Source organism: Nicotiana attenuata, unplaced genomic scaffold, assembly GCF_001879085.1.
Source record: "Nicotiana attenuata strain UT unplaced genomic scaffold, NIATTr2, whole genome shotgun sequence".
Taxonomy (NCBI): domain Eukaryota; kingdom Viridiplantae; phylum Streptophyta; class Magnoliopsida; order Solanales; family Solanaceae; genus Nicotiana; species Nicotiana attenuata.
The window spans coordinates 73411-91668 of record NW_017671822.1 but is presented as its reverse complement, the minus strand read 5'-3'; the positions used below and the strand labels follow the sequence as shown (position 1 = coordinate 91668).

The following is an 18258-nucleotide window of genomic DNA, read 5'->3' as shown; positions in this document are numbered from 1 at the left end:
GAGAGAGTTGTGGGACGAGTATGAAACTTTAACTCCACCACCTACTTGTGGCTGTACTGAATCGAGGAAATATGTAGAACACTACCAGATACAGAAATTGTATTAGTTCCTCAAATGGCTAAATTAATCCTATGAGAATCCAAAGAATCAGGTCCTCATGACTCGACCCTTGCCTAATTTGAACCAAGCTTATGCTATGATAGTTAATGTGGAGAGCCAAAGAATTAATGGAAAATGTGTTGTCACACCCCCTTTTTAACGACCCGGCCGGTCGTTTTGAGAATTTACGTCCCGATCCCCTATTAACTGCTTCCCCCGTATCTTTTTCTGCTAATGTGACTTGCCGGGATGATTCGTTTGGAGTTTTAGAGTGTTTTGGGACACTTAGTCCCTAAATGAGAGTTTAAGTCTAAGAATTTGGATCGTAGTCGGAACAGTATGAAGACAGCTCCGAAATGGAGTTTCGTTGATTCCGTTAACTCCGTTGGGTGATTTTGGGCTTAGGGCGTGTTCGGATTGTGTTTTGGAGGTCCGTAGCTCATTTAGGCTTGAAATGGCGAAAGTCAAATTTTTGGAGTTTTGGGCCAGTAGTGGAATTTTTTATATTGGTCGCAATTTGATTTCGGAAGTTGGAGTAGGTACATAGTGTTGAATATGGCTTGTGTGCAAAATTTGGTGTCAATCGGACGTGGTTTGATAAGTTTCGGCATCGGTTGTAGAATTTTTAAAGTTTCAAGTTCATTAGGTTTAGATCGGAAGATGAATTGTATTTTAACGTTACTTGATGTGATTTGAGGGCTCGAATAAGTTTGTATGGTGTTTTAGGATTGGTTGGTACATTTGGTTGAGGTCCCGGGGGCCTCAGGTGTGTTTCGGATGCTCAACGGGTGAAAACTTTGGACTTAGAGGATATTCAGGTGTGCTGGTTCTGGTGTTTTCGCACCTGGGGTAGGGAACCGCAGGTGCGGGGCCGCATATGCAGACGACCAAGCGCAGGAGCGGATTTTGGGAGGAAGTCTGGGGTCGCAGGTGCGAGGGGAGTTCCGTATCTGCGACGCCCTCAGGTGCGAGTGAAGGAAGCGCAGGAGCGGTTTGGGACCGCAGAAGCGGATTGGATCCGCAGGTGTGCACACGCAGGTGCGACCTCATCATCGCAGAAGCGGACGAGGTGCATCAAGTGAAAAGCCGCACCTGCGATGGAAATTTCGCAGGTGCGGGACTGTAGATGTGGTCCAGGGATCGCAGAAGCGGAAATCGCTGGGCAGAAAAGGGGATTTCGAGGGTTTGAAATTTATATCACAAAAATTCGATTTGGAGCTCGATGGAAGGCTAATTTTTAAGGGATTTTGAAGGAGGGCTATTAGGTAGCTAATCCTAACTCAATTTTGATCATGTTACCTTAATCTGTTGTTGTAGTTTTCATCTAATTAGAGGATTTGAGTGAGAAAGTTGGAAAATTGGGGGAAAACTTCCCCAACCAAAAAAATCTGAGATTTGAATGGGATTTAGGCGTCAGATTTGGATGATTTTTGCACAAGTAATCTCGTGAGTAAATGGGTGTTCATAATTTGTGACTTTTACCCGATTCCGAGACGTGGGCCCGGGGAGGATTTTTGGGCGTTTTTCTATTTTCTTGCCTTAGCTTTGACTTCATTATCTAAATTAGTTTCTTGTAGCTATATTTATTTTATGTAATTGATTTGATTAGATTTGGGCCACTCGGAGTTGGATACTCGTAGCAAGAGCGTGATTTCGGAGTGATTTGATCTTGGTTTGAGGTAAGTGGCTTGCCTAACCTTGTGTGGGGAAACTCCCCTTAGGATTTGGTACTGTTTGATATAGGAGCGTCGTGTACGTGAGGTGACGAGTGCGTACAAGGGTTATTTGTTGAAGAACCCTATTTTCTTTAAGCAAATATCTGTTTTTCCTTTAATTGAGCAACACTAGTATATGTAACTATCCTGTGTAGCTTAGGAAAGCATGCATACGTGCCTTAACTGTCTTAACTGCCTTAACTGCCTATCTGAACTCTGTGCAGCATGCTTAGTGAAAATTACCTGTCTTCTTTGATATGAACTTAGTCTGAACTGCAGAATTCATTGTTGAAATTATTGTTTATGTTGATTGAGTTGCATCTTTACTTTGGGACTATGGAACGGCATTCCGGGAGATCCTCCTGCACATTTACGTTTGGGACTACGGTATGGTATCCTGGAGATCCCCCTGTACTGTATATTTACTTTGGGACTACGGAACGGTATTCCAGGATATCCCCCTACACATTTACGTTTGGGACTACGAGACGGTATCCTGGGAGATCCCCCTGCACATTTAAGTTTGGGACTACGGGACGGTATCCTGGGAGATCCCCTGTTGTTATCTTTGTGTACTGAGCTGTTGTTTCCTGTGATTTCATTCTCATTATAGTTTAGTATTTACCTTTATTGCGATATTTCATTATGTATTATTTTGTTATATATATACCAGTAAGGCCCTAACCTGATCTCGTCACTACTTGACCGAGGTTAGGCTTGGCACTTACTAGGTACCGCTACGGTGTACTCATGCCCTTTCCTGCATATGTTTTTCGTGTGCAGATCCAGGTACCTCTTTTCAACCACATTACCAGTGAGGCAAGACGACTGTAGAGACTTCGAGGTATATCTTCCGCGTCCGCAGACCTAGGAGTCCCTATCTACTCTTCCTTAAGTTAAAGACTTCTTGTATTAGATTCTGGAGTATGGTAGTACTATGTTCTTCTATATCTTGTGACTTATGACATTCCGAGTTTTGGGAGAGTTATAAATACTGTTCGGAAATGATTATTGTGTATGCTGAGCGGTATCGCATTTTCCTTGTTTAAAATTTACTTTTAGTTGATAGCTTTCAGGTTTTGTTCCTTTATCTGCAAATGTTAGGCTTACCTAGTCGTAGAGACTAGGTGGCATCACGACATGTTCACGGAGGGAGAACTAGGATCGTGACAATTTGGTATCAGAGCTCTAGGTTCATAGGAGTCGTGAGTCACAATACGGTTTATTAGAGTCTTGCGGATCGGTATAGAGACATCTGTATTTATCTTCGGGAGGCTATGGAACTGTTAGAAAAATTTCACTTTATTTGATTCCTTGTCGTGCGAGATTATTGACTTCGAAATTCTAAACTTCTGTCTTCTATTCTCTCACAGATGGTGAGTACATGTGCTACCAGAGATGACCAGGCACATGCGCCCCCTGCTAGACCGCCAGAGGCCGAGGCAAGGGGTAGAGGCCAAGGACGCGCACGTGGTGCAGCCAGAGAACCCGGGCGAGCTGCTACAGAGGAGCCATCAGTAGCTCCAGCCGGAGCCCAAGCACCTGATACGCCTACTACTACTATTACTACTCCAGCTCTCCAGGAGACCTTTGCGCAGTTCATGAGCATGTACAACACTCTAGCTCAAGCAGGGTTGATTCCCCTTACTGCAGCTACATCTCAGGCCGGGGGAGGAGCACAAACTCCCGCCACCTGCATCCTAGAGCAGCGGGTTCAAGTTGATCAGATTCCAGAGGTTATACCGGTACCGCATGTAGCCCCAGCTCAGCCCGAGGGTAGGGCGGCAGTTTCAGAGGAGGAGCAACGGAGGCTTGAGAGGTACAAGAAGTACGACCCTCCTACATTCAGTGGTCTAGCATCAGAGGATGCTCAGGAATTTCTGGAGGAGTGCCACCGTATCCTCCGCACTATGGGCATTGCAGAGTCGAGTGGGGTTTCTTTCACTGCCTTCCAGCTTCGAGGGCCAGCTTATTAGTGGTGACGTACTTTTGAGTTAGACAGTCCGACTGAGGAAGCTTCCCTTACATGGACTCAGTTCTCGGATATGTTTTTGAGGGAGTATGTCCCTCAGAGCCTCAGGGACGCATGGCGCACGGAGTTTGAGCATTTGTGCCAGGGTACCATGAATGTTTTAGAGTATGCTGTCCGTTTCAATGACTTGGCTAGGCATGCACCGACCTTGGTTTCTACAGTTCGAGAGAGGGTTCGCCGGTTTATTGAGGGGCTCATTTCTAGTATCAGGTCTAGCATGTCCCGGGAGTTAGAGATGGATATCGCATATCAGCAGGTGGTGAGTATTGCTAGGAGAGTAGAGGGCATGCTTGCTCGGGATAGGGAGGAGAAAGAGGTCAAGAGGTCTCGAGATTCGGGGCCATTATTCTGGTGCCCATGCCCCAGCTTCAGTTCGTCATGGTAGGGGCTATGTGAGTCGCCCCGTTCATTCAGCTCTTCCAGCCTCCAGTGGTATTCCAGCTCCTCCTAGATCTCAGGAGCCTTATTATGCACCTCCAGTATCTAGTGTGCCTCCTGCACGGGGTGCTTTCAGTGTTCAGTCCAGCAGACCTGGCCCGAGCCAGTCATAGCCGCCACGCCCTCCCAAAGCTTGCTTTAAGTGTGGCGACACTCGCCACATGGTGTGGGATTGTCCCAGACTTAGGAGGGGTGCACCTCCACAGACTTCTCAGCTACATCGTGCTCCATAGGGTTCCCAGGCTATGATTACAGCACCAGCTGCCACACCACCTGCTCAGCCAGCTAGAGGTGGAGGTCGGGGAGGTAGAGGTCGCCCTAGAGGGGGAGGCCAGTCCAGATACTATTCCCTTCCTGCTCGTACAGAGGCTGTTGCTTCTGATTCTGTCATTACAGGTATTGTTCCAGTTTGTCATAGAGATGCATTGGTTCTATTCGATCCAAGCTCCACTTATTCCTATGTGTCCTCTTATTTTACCCCGTATTTTGCCGTATCTCAGGATTCTTTGAGTTTCCCTATTTATGTGTCTACGCCTGTGGGAGATTCTCTTGTTGTGGACTGCTTTTATCGGTCGTGTTTGATTGCTCTTAGTGGTTTTGAGACCAGAGCCGATTTATTATTGCTCAGCATGGTACATTTTGATGTTATCTTGGGCATGGACTGGTTGTCGCCCGATTATGCTATTCTTGATTGTCATGCCAAGACCGTGACGCTGGCTATGCCAGGTTTACCGCGATTAGAGTGGAGGGGTACTTTAGATTACTCTCCCAGTAGAGTTATTTCATTTCTTAAAGCTCACCGAAAGGTTGAGAAGGGGTGTTCTTAAAACTGATGTAAACCCAACTAGGACATGTAGCTAAAAATAATGCATTAAAGAAAATGGATTCCTAGATATTTAACTGAGAAAATTGTATGCATTAAGCTCAACCAAATAGAAGTTCAAAATAGTAATGACACATTAAGACATTCTTTCATTAGTTCTCTCCTCTAGCCCATCACACTCATTATATCATATACTATTTCCCAACTTCAACTCAACATAACCAAGAAAAGAAGTATTAATATCAGTTATGTTTTTAGTACTAAGAGGCCTCGTAAGGTAACAAAACTCACAAATAAAACCAAGGCAAAGAGAAAGCTTCTGGCAATGAAAATGCTTATTCACCTTGACTAAGGAACTTAGCAGAAGGTTGTATTAGCTACATATGTAAAGTGGAATTGAAGATTAAGCCAAATATTACAGTTTTGCAAGCTTAAAACACGAGTAACATGCTAAACATTCAACTATTCTAGTAAAGTACATCAAGCATATCCAAAGAGCTGAACGGACCCATATCTTTAATTATTTGATAGAAAAATCTGCATTGTTAAAGTTCAAGGGTTACCTGGGTCGCAGAATTATAAAAATATAGCAGTAGAATGAGCAAGAATAACAACAGAAACAACAATAAAGACAGCAGCAACTCAGTATTAAGGTAACCCAGAAGACTCAACAAGGATGCTTGAAACTAGTAGCTAACAACTTCATGAATTGCCCAAGGGATCCTTCTATTTTTCTCAAAGTTTTTGCACTCTACGAAACACTCACCAAGCTCAGAACTTTCAGCTTACTATTTAGGTGTTCAGCTGCTCTTTTTTACTCTCAAAGTTGTATTCATTGCTAAGTGTGTAATATGTGTGTTTTTAGAGTAAAAGATGTGTGGAAGATGAGGAAAGAGCTCCTATTTATATAGGTGGAGAAAGGACTTTGGGACAGACTTTGTTTACCAAAAATCTGTCCAAAATGATAGCTTTTTTGATAGAAAATTTGCCCAAAACCAAAAATCTGTCCAAGAAATTGTCTTGTTTTACCAACTAGGGACAGATTTTGGGAGTATTATACTTTAAACAGTCCCCGAATAGTAAAAGCAACCAAACAAAGGCCCTACACTCAAGTACCTTCTACTACCCCCACAAACCAATATCAAACTAAACTATTGCTTCAAACTAGAAGGTGCAAAATCAGATAACTAGACTTGAATCATAAAACTAACAAAAGAACCTAATGACTACAAACAAACAAAACATGTAGTTAAGGCCTTAAACTAATTAGCTTAAACATAGACAAAACTAGAAATAATAAACATGAAATTGAAACTTAACAACTAAGGCAACGCAGAATACATGTTGATAATGAAACAACTATCGAGTTGACTCAAACACAAAATCAAAAACGATACTAAACACGAAGTAATGATCACTAACATATTTCAAACTAAAGCAAAATACCAAAATCAATCGCAAAACCAGAATATCAGTGAACTTCGCCAATTACAAATAGTTAATTGGATTTCACAAGTGATTAACAAAACTGATTGACTAAACAAAACGTAATGACAGAGTAAATGACTAACTAATACATGATTCGAAAGTATTGAGTAACGACTATTATCGATGATCGTTAATGAAGCTAACACGAACTAACAATCACAGATTAACAATTAATTGAAAACTAGAAGTTAAACTAAACCTAAACACAAATGGGGGAAAAACAGAAGTTATAAAAAGAGGGAAAGGATTGAAGCAATGGCCTAGACGATAAACAACAACAGAATTTCTAAAATCAACAAAAGACGACTAATCACTAATTAAGGAAAAATAGAACTTAAACTAAACTAAAAATCTAAAAATCAGTCAATAAAGGAGAAACTAAAACCGATGAACATGGGATTAGGATTTTACCTAAACACTCGGGCTTCGAACCAGTAGTACAACACAACTAGATGGCGAATCGACTTCCACGCCTTTTTTTCTCGATGACAAATACCGAAAAACACACAAACTTTGACGAGACAGAGTTGAGGCCAGCATTTTGTCAAAGAGAAAGAGAGGTAAGAGGGTCGTGCTCATGCTGGAACAGAGGCTCAGCGACGATGAGGTAGCGGTAGCGGCAATCGCAGCAGTGGGGTGGTCAGACGGCAGTGGTCGGGTTTCGGAGGTGAAATTAAAGGGAAAGTGTAGATTCTCGTAGAGATATACACGTCTATGTGAAGTTTGTGGGGTGGGTGGTTGGATTTTCTATGAAATTGAAGATAGGAATAAAGGGGCGGCTACCTAGGGTTTCAATTTTATGGAATTAAAGGAAGGTTTCGAAGGTAATTAGGGCTTGGATTTGAAGATAGGGTAGTGAGATGAAGGGAATGGTTCAAGTTGGGTAGTGTTTGGAGCACCACCGGCGGTGGCGCACGGTGGTGGCAGTAGAGGAGGCGACGACTTAAGAGAGGGGTTAGAGAGAGAGGAGAGATGGCAAGTGAGAGGAGGGAGAGGGAGATGGGGAAGATTAGGGTTAGGAGAATGGCAAAAATCTGATTTCTTAAGGTGTTTTATTTGACATGGGATATCAAATAAGGGCCATTGGATCAAGGAAATTGGACGGATGAGATGGATTGTTGAAGTCACTTAACCAAAACGATGTAGTTTTGATCCAAAACTATGTTGTTTGGACTCGCCCCTGGCAGCCCCATGTGACCGGGTTGTGAGCTATTTGGGCTAATTTTGGGCCAATTTGGCTCGATTCAATTAAAATACACTAGCTCAATCCCTTACCCCCTAATTATCTTATTTAGTATTAGAAAAAATATACAAGTAGAAAGAAAATCTTTTTGGGATATATAATTTAAAGATGCAAACTAAAATACACAAATAATAGGTAAAAAATATTTTTGGTACTTTTAATAAAGGGATGCAAATAAAAATGCACGAATAACTAAATATCATCCAAATATTAGTATTTGTAGGAGATTTAGAAGCGAGCAAAAATTAGGTATTCACAGGTGTATATGCTGAGGGTAATGAAGCTGCTATGATGAGTAATAAGGTGTATACTGGAGGTTACAATGGTGGAGAACAAACTAACAATAACTCTAATGGAGGTTAGGTGGATACAATGGTGGAGGACAAACTAATACTAATTCCAATGGAGGCTATAGACCTAGAAACTTATTTGGTAAAGGTGCAGTTTGGTGTGATTACTGTAAATATAAGGGTCACACTACAAAGAACTGTTTAAGCTTCATGGCTATCCTTCTGACTTCCAAAACAAGAGAAAATGAGGGGCACAAAATGCTCATGCTGACAGTGTGACAAGTTCTGGTATTCCAACTTCAGAGACACATGGTCAAGGATATCAGACTCCAACTTCTCCAGCTCATTTCTATACTCAGGAACAATACCAGCAGATTATGCATTTGCTGAACAAGGATAAGGAGGCTGAACCTGTTGCCAATGCTTCCACTGCAGGAACAACAGGTAGTATACGTGCATTTATGACAAACTTGATGCATAGTAACTGGATTATAGACACAGGAGCAACAAACCATATGGTTCATAGTTTGCACCTGCTAGAGAAGTATGATGAAATACCAAAAAATGTTAAAAGTAAAGTTCATTTACCAACTGGAGAACAGATGTCTATTACTTATACTGGTATTTTTTCTTTCTTCAAGGATAAAAGGATTCAGAACATTCTCCACATTCCAAATTCTAAATATAATCTCCTCTCAGTGTCCAAGCTCAGGAGTTGCAGTGTCTTGCAGCATTTTACCCTGATTTCTGTATCTTTAGGAACTCTCAAGTGGGAAGGTGTTGGGGATTGGTAAGGAAGAGCTGGGTCTGTACATTCTCAAGGCAGAAGACAAAGCAATACTCAATCACCAAGACATTCATTCCCATTCAATTGTACATATCATTCCAGGTGACACCAATAAATGTAGTAATCTAGCATACAATAAGACTTGTGTTGTATTTTCTTTGTGGCATCAAAGATTAGGTCATTCTCCCTTAAAGGTTTTGAGATCTGTAGATTCTTTTCATAATATGTAGCTGAAGGAACATCATTTTATTGTGTGTCCTATAGCCAAGCAATCAAGACTACCTTTTCCTACTAGCTCTTCTTGCTTTTAGTATATCTTTGACATTATGCATGATGATGTCTGGGGACCATATAGGGTGCCTATGCATGATGGCAAGAGATATTTTTTGACCTTGGTAGATGATTACTCCAGATATACCTGGCTATTTTTATTGCATTCTAAATCGGATACTGTTGAGGTGATTAAAAGCTTTATAGTAATAGCCTCAACACAGTTTGATCACAGACTTAAATGCCTAAGAACAGACAATGACACAGAGTTTTTAAATGACTAGATGCAGACCTTGTTGAAGACTCAAGGTATAGTACATCAAAGTTCTTGTACATATACCCTTCAACAGAATGAGGTCATTGAGAGAAGGCACAAGTCTATCCTAGACATGGCAAGAGCACTCAGGTTTCAAGCTTTCTAACCTCTCAAATTTTGGGGAGAATATGTCTCTACTACAGTCTACCTTCTAAATCGTTTGCCTACTATACTACTACAAGGCAAATCTCCATTTGAGAAGCTGTTTCACAGAAATCCTTCATTACAACATCTGAGAGTATTTGGCAGCCTTTGTTATGCCACTACCATAAAGAAAGGGGATAAGTTTTGTCCCAAAGCAATTCCAGCTGTTCACATGGGGTATTTCTCATCTCAGAAGGGCTATATCCTCTATGATTTGTGTTTAAAGAGGTTCTTTGTTAGCAGGGACACTGCGTTCAAAGAAGAAGTGTTCCCTTTCAAGCATATGTCTTATGGTTCTTCTTCCTTATTTCCTGTCTTGGAGTTTGTAGAACAACCTTCACAACCAGCTGCTTCCTCTAATGATTCTTCTTCTGCTGATACTGAATTTTCTGCGCCATCTAGCCAGCACTCTCCTAATGAAGTTGAAACTTCCTATTCTTCTATCTCAGCTCCTCAAGATCATGTTTAATGTACTATGCCCTCACCAATTCCCCCTCATGTCTCAGCTTGTGAACCATCTGCTCTTTCCATAGCACTCAGGAAGTCCTCTAGGACCACCAAGCCACCTGTGTGGCTAGCAGATTATGTGGTTCCACCAGATAAGTCTGCATATGTCAAACTATGTGGCCTATGATCAGTTGTCCTCTGCTTATCAATCTTCTCTTGCTGCATTCTTAACTATTATGGAACCCAAATCCTTCTTAGAAGCTAGTAGGGATCCCAAGTGGGTTGAGGCTATGCAAGCTGAAATCACGGCTCTTGAAGAAAACAACACCTGGTCTACTGTTCCTCTTCCTCCTAGCAAGGTTCCTATAGGTTGCAAGTGGGTGTTTAAAGTCAAATACAAGTCATCTGGTGAAGTGGAGAGATATAAGGCCAGGCTGATGGCCAAGGGTTACAGCCAACAAGAAGGATTGGACTACACAAAAACTTTCTCTCCTGTAGCAAAAATGATTACTGTGAGGGCTATGGTTGCATTAGCTGCTGCTTCAGGATGGTTTGTATTCCAAATGGATGTTCACAATGCCTTTCTTCAAGGAGATCTTCTCGAAGAAGTGTATATGCATGTTCCCGATGGCTTTTCAAGCCAAGGGGAGTGTCAGCATGTGTGGAGATTGCATAAGTCACTCTATGATTAAAACATGCACCTAGGCAGTGGAACCTGAAACTAAATGAAGCTCTTATAGATATGGGGTTTGCTCAAAGTCACTATGACTATTCTTTGTTTACTCGGAAGATGAATTCAGAGTTAGTAGTCATTCTTGTCTATGTAGATGACCTTCTGGTGACCGGAAGTAGTCTAAGACTGATCAACCAAGTCAGAAAGGACTTGTAGGAGAGGTTCAAGATGAAAGATCTTGGTGAACTTAAATACTTTCTATGGATTGAGTTCTCTAGATCTCATGAAGGAATTGTTATGTGCCAAAGGAAGTATGCTCTAGAACTAGTTTCTGAACTAGGCCTAGCTGGTGCAAAGCCAGCAACAACACCTCTGGAGTTCAATCAGAAGCTCACATCCATTGAGTTTGACAAGCAAATACCAGATGTTAGATCTACAGTTGATAAAGAACTTGAAGACAAGGGAGGCTATCAGAGACTAGTTGGAAGGTTGTTGTACTTAACCATGACAAGGCCTGACATTGCCTTTGTGTTTCAAGTGCTCAGTCAGTATATGCATGCACCTAAAGTTTCTCGCATGGAGGTTGCCCAAAGAGTGGTGAGGTACATTAAAACTGCTCCTGGACTTGGACTGTTTATGCCTGCAAAAGCAAGCAAATCTCTGTGTGCATACTGTGATTCTGATTTGGGGGGCTTGTGTAGAGTCAACGAGATCAGTGATAGGCTACGTAGTGAAATTTGGTGAAGCACTGATATCATGGAAGTCAAAAAAATAGGGAACTGTGTCCAGAAGCTCTGCTGAAGCTGAATTTCGAAGTATGGCCTTTATTGTAGCAGAAGTGGTATGGATAACAAGACTCCTTAAGGAGCTGGGAACAGAACTGGTTCAACCTATATAACTGCATTGTGATAGCAAGGCTGCTATACAAATTGCAGCTCACCCTATTTATCATGAACAAACCAAGCACAATGACATTGATTGTCATTTTGTGAGAGAAAAGCTCGTCCAAGGTCTGATTAAGACTCAACACATCCGAACAACTGAGTAGCTAGCAGATTTGTTGACTAAGAGTCTATGCAAGCCACATCATGAATATCTACTAGGCAAGCTGGGAATGAAGGCCCCGTTTGGCCATGAGTTTTGCCAAAATAAATTTGGGATTTATTTTCAAAACTCATGTTTGGCCATAAATTTTGCCCATATTTTGGCCAAATCCCAAATCTCAAATCTCAAATCCCAAAATCAGCTATTGAGCTGATTTCGGGCCAAAATCCCAAAACTTGGGAATTATATACATGTTTTTCCAAAATAAAGTTGGAAAATATATTTTGAAAACATATGTCCAAACACATTTTCATCTTCAAACCAAACTTCACCCAAATCAGATTTTTCAAAATAAATTTGGGATCTATGGCCAAACGCTAGCGAAAGATGTATTTCATCCCTCAGCTTGAGGGGAAATGTTGAGTATAGTGGCCCCAACTATTTATTAGTTAGGAGTAATTAGTTATAGCTACCATTAGTTAGTTAGTTAGTTGGTATTTTTGTATAAATACAATAGTTAGTTGATAGTACTGTACAACTATTCATTCTTCTTCTGGTTTAGCTAATAACAGAGATTGCATTTCCTCTCATTTCTTCTTCTTCTAGAATCTTCAAGCCCTGCCATGGCTGAAGACCCTTAACAGTAAAACTACTATAAGATTATTCTAAGATACGTGTATATGCTTCTGAAATAAATCACATCAATTATACATTGTATTCCTACCTCATCTCAAAAGAGACGAAGAAGACGAATAATCATAAAGTTCGAACTTTTACGAACACAATGAAGATTAAATGTTTTGTAAAGTTAAATTAGGGGTTTTTAACGAACGAATGTGAAACATCAATGTACTTATTACTATTTTGTGGCAATAAAATAGATCCAAATCCAATCCACCTTACTATACCAACAAGCCAACTCGATAGATAAAATTGTGATACCATGAGCAGACATTATCTCTGTTTTCTTTGTAATTAAATTGCTCACCACACATATGAGACGCATTTAAAGGGGACATATGGAATTGATTTCCACCTAGATTTTCTAGAAAAATAAAAATAAAATCGGCCCATCTTTACCCAAAATCTATAGTTACTTTATATCAATGTTGTTATGACTGTTACTTAAAAAGTTAGTGTTGTGGGTTATTACATGTTCCTTAGAAACACATATATCAGTTATCACGTATTTTATCGAACTCAATCATATAAAATTCCACGTAAGCTCGTCTTTCAATTAGAGGTATTTAAAATAATAATTTGAACATATTCATGTATTTGGATGAAAATTCGTGGAATTAGGAGCCAAGAACATAACTATGTGCAAGTACAAGTGTCTATTTGCCTCTTAAGCCTAAAAATATTACTAGTAAATATTTTGATCTTCGTACTCCAAATTGCGGGCGAAGTACATAAATAGCTCTCAAAATGGATGGTCTTGAATTTTTGTCTCCGCTTGTCTTGTGATTGTCTCCGCTTGCCTTGTGAACAGAACTTCAAGTTTAACAAGTATTGGCCTTCGCATGTCCTAAGGGCAACACTTTTTTGACCTTGAAATTCTGCCCATAGAACAAGCAAAGGTTTAAAGGTAAAGACCAAACCAAAACGTCTCATATTTTTTCAATTTTTTCGCCAAATCTCACCATCAAATCAATATATTTTATTTTAGGCTCAAAAATATGTAATGTAGTATAGGATAGTACAACAACTCATAAATCTCTTCCCTGTATTGTCATGCCTCAGTATTATATTTCCAAACATGGTCTAAGAAAATTTGTTATATTCCCAAAAATTCCAAATAAAAGAGAGAGAGAGAGAGACAAAAGTTATAAGAAATTTTACCTCCTATAGCAAAGGTATACACCCTATTTATTATAAACCAAAATCATTTTAAAATATTATTTTCTATAGCTACATTTTATATTTTATAGCAAAATAAGTATTTATGATATATACTACCATTGAGGCATGAAATACGCTATTTATGCTTTTCCTCTCTCTTAGACAGCTGGACATACCTATTTTAAGGTGATTGCCGTTACTGTTTCCATGAATACATGGCGCGAATACATGTGAATACATGCGCGTACAATTGGACTGCCATAATTTTATGCACTTTTTACTGCTGTATTCATGAATACAGCAGCGCGAATACATGTGAATACATGCGCGTACAACTGGACTGCCCTGATTTTAGACGCTTTTTGCTGCTGTATTCATGAATACATGCGCACGAATACATGTGAATACATGCGCGTACAGCTGGACTGCCCTAATTTTAGGCGCTTTTTGCTGCTGTATTCATGAATACATGGCGCGAATACATGTGAATACATGCGCGTACAGCTGGACTACCATGATATTTAGGCACTTTTTGCTGTTGTATTCATGAATACAATAGCGCGAATATAGCGAATACACTACCGTAACAACTGAATAGTAGCTAGAGGAAGTAATTATGTATATGGTAACTATAGGAAGTTAATAGCCACTAAACAATAGCGATTTATGACTATTGTTAATGGACACCGGGTATAATGGGCTTCCTCCATGGTTGTTACAGAGTACTAACCTAAATAGCCGTTCAACCAAGCATTTAAATTAAATAGTTGATGAATATATAATATAGTTATATTACACATAAATTATAACTGTATAATATATATATAAAGTAAACGGTGAATCCGACGGGCTATTTGTGAAAAGATCGGGGCATTTGCATCTATACCCGCTTTTTGTGTCACATTTTAGCTTGTGCCCGCTTTGCAAAAAAAATTGCAAGCGTACCCGCTTTTTCGCATAACTTCAGTACACGGGGCTGAAGTAGCAAAGGCAATCACGCAAAACTTCAGCATTCTAGTAGCCGGGCCTGAAGTTCAGCTCTAGAGCTGAAGTTTTTGTTATAACTAGCGAACTTCAGCTCTAAAGCTGAATTTTTTGTGTTGTAACTGGAAACTTCAGCTCTAGAGCTGAAGTTTTTGTGTTGTAACTGGGAAACTTCAGCTTTAGAGCTGAAGTTTTTGTGTTGTAACTTAAAAGAGATCCTTTTTTCCTTTTGAATGTATGCTTTCACTGCACCTATTGTATCCTCTGGTTCAACCATTAAAGAGAACTCATCCTGAAGCACCGGCAAGTTGAGGGAATGAGTACATAAATTGGAAGTTAGAATCAATATCATCGTCTGTAGTGTTTATAGCGATTAAGCACATCGTCTGTAGTGTTTATAGTGTTTATAGAGATTAAGCACCTCGTTTGCAGTCAATGAAAACGAAACCCATTATTTTCCCAGCAACTTTCAACTTTTGGAACACTAAAACGCAATACTTCAGTTTCTTCCATTTTTGCTTTCTAATTTAGATCATAATGCATGCAGAAATGGGGAAAGAGTGCCAGGGGTTTTTGGTAGAGGAGCTAAGGGTCTCCACAAGGGACAGTACTACAGTAACGGAAAAAAAAAAAAAGAAGAAGAAGAAAACGAAGGAGGAGAAGGAGGAGGAGAAAGGAGCTGAAATTTTTTAAAAAGTGGGTACAAGTTAAAAGTTTAAAAAAAAAATGGGTATAGGTTAAATGAGGGCGACCAAATACGATGCCCGTGCAATTTTTAAGAAAAGATCCGGAGTTTACTCTGGGCTTTTGGATGAAGAATCCGGCCTGTTACACTTTTCTATCGTCTTCTCCAATCCTCTGCTACTGCTAAACCCTGACAGAACCCTAATTCCCTCCATTTTCAAACAAGCACCATTTCCAAATGGCTCTCTCCAAACACACCTTTTTCACCCATCACCTCAAAACCCTAGCTAAACCCCATTATCTCCGCCGCCCTCAACCACCACCACCTTCCTTCATCTCCCTCCGTCTCCTCTCCTTCGCCACTCCAGAAGAAGCTGCCGCCGAACGCCGTAAACGCAAGCGCCGCCTCCGTATTGAACCTCCTCTATCCTCGCTCCGCCAACAGAACCAACCTCGTCCTACAACCCCTCAAAACCCTAGCTCCGCCAATAACCCTAATGCCCCGAAAATCCCTGAAACTGTTTCCGTACTCACCGGAAATAGACTCAATCTCCATAATAAGATTCTCAAACTGATTCGTGAGAATGATCTAGAAGAAGCGGCGTTGTACACGCGCCACTCTGTTTACTCCAATTGCCGCCCCACTATCTTCACGTGTAACGCCGTTATGGCTGCACAGCTCCGTCAGTCCCGTTACTCCGACCTGCTCTCACTTCACCGGTTCATCACGCAGGCTGGCGTGGCGGCGAACATCGTCACACATAATCTGCTCCTCACGGCTTATATGGATTGCCGTAAAACTGATATGGCTATGGAACATTACAAACAGCTTATTAATAATGCACCATTTAACCCTTCACCGACGACTTATCGGATACTTATTAAAGGGCTTGTTGATAATAACAAGATTGATAGGGCGTTGGAATTGAAGGAGGAAATGTTATCTAAGGGTTTTAGTGCTGACCCAATTGTGTATAGTTATTTGATGTCTGGACAAGCTAAGGGTTCGAACGCGGATGGTGTTTTCGAGCTTTATGAGGAGTTGAAGGAGAAAATGGGAGGGTATATTTCGGATGGAGTGGTTTATGGGAGCTTAATGAAAGGTTATTTCTTGAGGGGAATGGAGAAGGAGGCAATGGAGTCTTATGAGGAAGCTGTGGGAGAGAATTCTAAGATTAAGATGAGTGCTGTGGCGTTTAACTATGTTCTAGATGCTTTAAGCAAGAACGGGAAGTTTGATGAGGCTTTGAAGTTATTTGATAGGATGTTGAATGAGCATGATCCTCCGAAAAGATTGACTGTGAATTTGGGTAGCTTTAATGTGATGGTGGATGGTTATTGTGCATTGGGAAGGTTTAAAGATGCAATTGATGTTTTTAACAGCATGGGTGAGAAGAGGTGTAGACCAGACACGTTGTCTTACAATAATCTGATTGAGCAGTTGTGCAAAAACGACTTGTTGGGTGACGCTGAGGACCTTTATAAGGATATGGGAGAGAAGGGGGTCAGCCCCGATGAGTTCACATTCGTTTTGTTGATGGATACTTGCTTTAAAGAAAATAGGCCTGATGATGCTGCCGCGTATTTTAAGACTATGGTTGATGCTAAATTGAGGCCTAATCTTGGGGTTTATAATAGGTTGGTTGATGGGTTGGTTAAAGTTGGTAAAGTTGATGAAGCAAAATCATTTTTTGATTTGATGATGGGAAAGCTGAGGATGAATGATGATAGCTACAAGTTTATGATGAATTCATTATTCGAGATTGGGAAGCATGATGAGGTGCTTAAGATTGTGGATAGAATGTTAAGGGAGGATCCAGCCGATTTCACTGATGAGTTGCAAGAGTTTATTCGAGAAGCCTTGAGGAAGGAAGGTAGAGATGAGGAGTTGACCAAGCTTATCGATGACATTGAAAGAGAGAAGAAAGAAGCTGCAGCTGCGGAAGCTGAAGCAGCTGAAAGAGCAAAGGCCAGTGCAAGAGCTGCTGTTTCTTCCTTGATAAATAGTCCTAAATTGTTTGGAAATAAGGAGCCTGAAGAGCAGTCAACAACTGCTGGTGAGGCTGCCAACAGCAATGATGATGTTAAACAAGCTGTCCCTGAACAAGAGGTGAGTGCTCAAGAAATTGCTGCTGACGCTAGTTCTGCTGGTGAGGGTGCAGAAGCTGAGAACCTGGTTGCTACAGAAGCTAGAAGTGATGGTGCAGTTTGATCGGATAGCAGCATGAAGTTGCAATATGATGTTGACAACTGATGAGAAAAATAGCAGGTTTCTTTTCATGCTGTCACAGTTGCAAGCATGAAATAAATCCTCTTTTGATAAATTGCTGGTGGTAAATTGTGTAATTTAGATGAAAATGAAATGAATGATTTTCTATATCATCTTTAAAGTAAATGGTGGGCGACAAGTTGTAATGCAACAATGTATGGTGGAATCTAATTGTTATTATTTCTTGTTACACTAATACATAAGTTATATTGTGATTGTAGGTTTACCTACAAGGTAGTGTTATTGACATGGTTAAATGTTACGAGGCATTAGCTTCCAATCTATGCTTGCAGTTTAGTCTTTGACACTAATTCTGGTTGCCTAAATACTCGTGGCTATAACAGTATTCAAGCAGAGAGCACCTGCCATAATGTGAACAAACTGCAGGCGCTATACTGTAATCTGTTCTTGATTAAAAAAAAGTGTAGATCTGTTATGGGGTTAGCCTCTTTTCATGAAGGATTCTTGCATTAGATTTATCTTTGAATTATTTGGCGGCATGGACTATTAATACCTATATTAGATTTATCATAGAGATTCTATTATGGAATACAATCAAAGGACTCGTAAAATTAAAAACTTGAAAAGTAAGGAATTAGCGATGGCCTTTGTTTAATAAAGAGCAAATGGAAACTTTATAATAGTGGACAATGGTGTTGGCCATTTCGTT

The 18258-nt window shown here is 40.5% G+C and overlaps 2 protein-coding genes across 2 annotated transcripts; both read left to right on the top strand.

The window, feature by feature from the left end:
* The first annotated feature begins 10993 nt into the window (after window positions 1-10993).
* Window positions 10994-11509, top strand: LOC109210416 (uncharacterized mitochondrial protein AtMg00810-like). Its single transcript, XM_019373829.1, has one exon. It carries the CDS (start codon window positions 10994-10996, stop codon window positions 11507-11509), a length of 516 nt encoding a protein of 171 aa, XP_019229374.1.
* A 3891-nt stretch (window positions 11510-15400) lies between these two features.
* On the top strand, window positions 15401-17868 carry LOC109210421 (pentatricopeptide repeat-containing protein At3g49240). The gene has a single exon (XM_019373833.1). It carries the CDS (start codon window positions 15558-15560, stop codon window positions 17529-17531), a length of 1974 nt encoding a protein of 657 aa, XP_019229378.1. The 5' UTR covers window positions 15401-15557; the 3' UTR covers window positions 17532-17868.
* The last annotated feature ends 390 nt before the right edge of the window (window positions 17869-18258 follow it).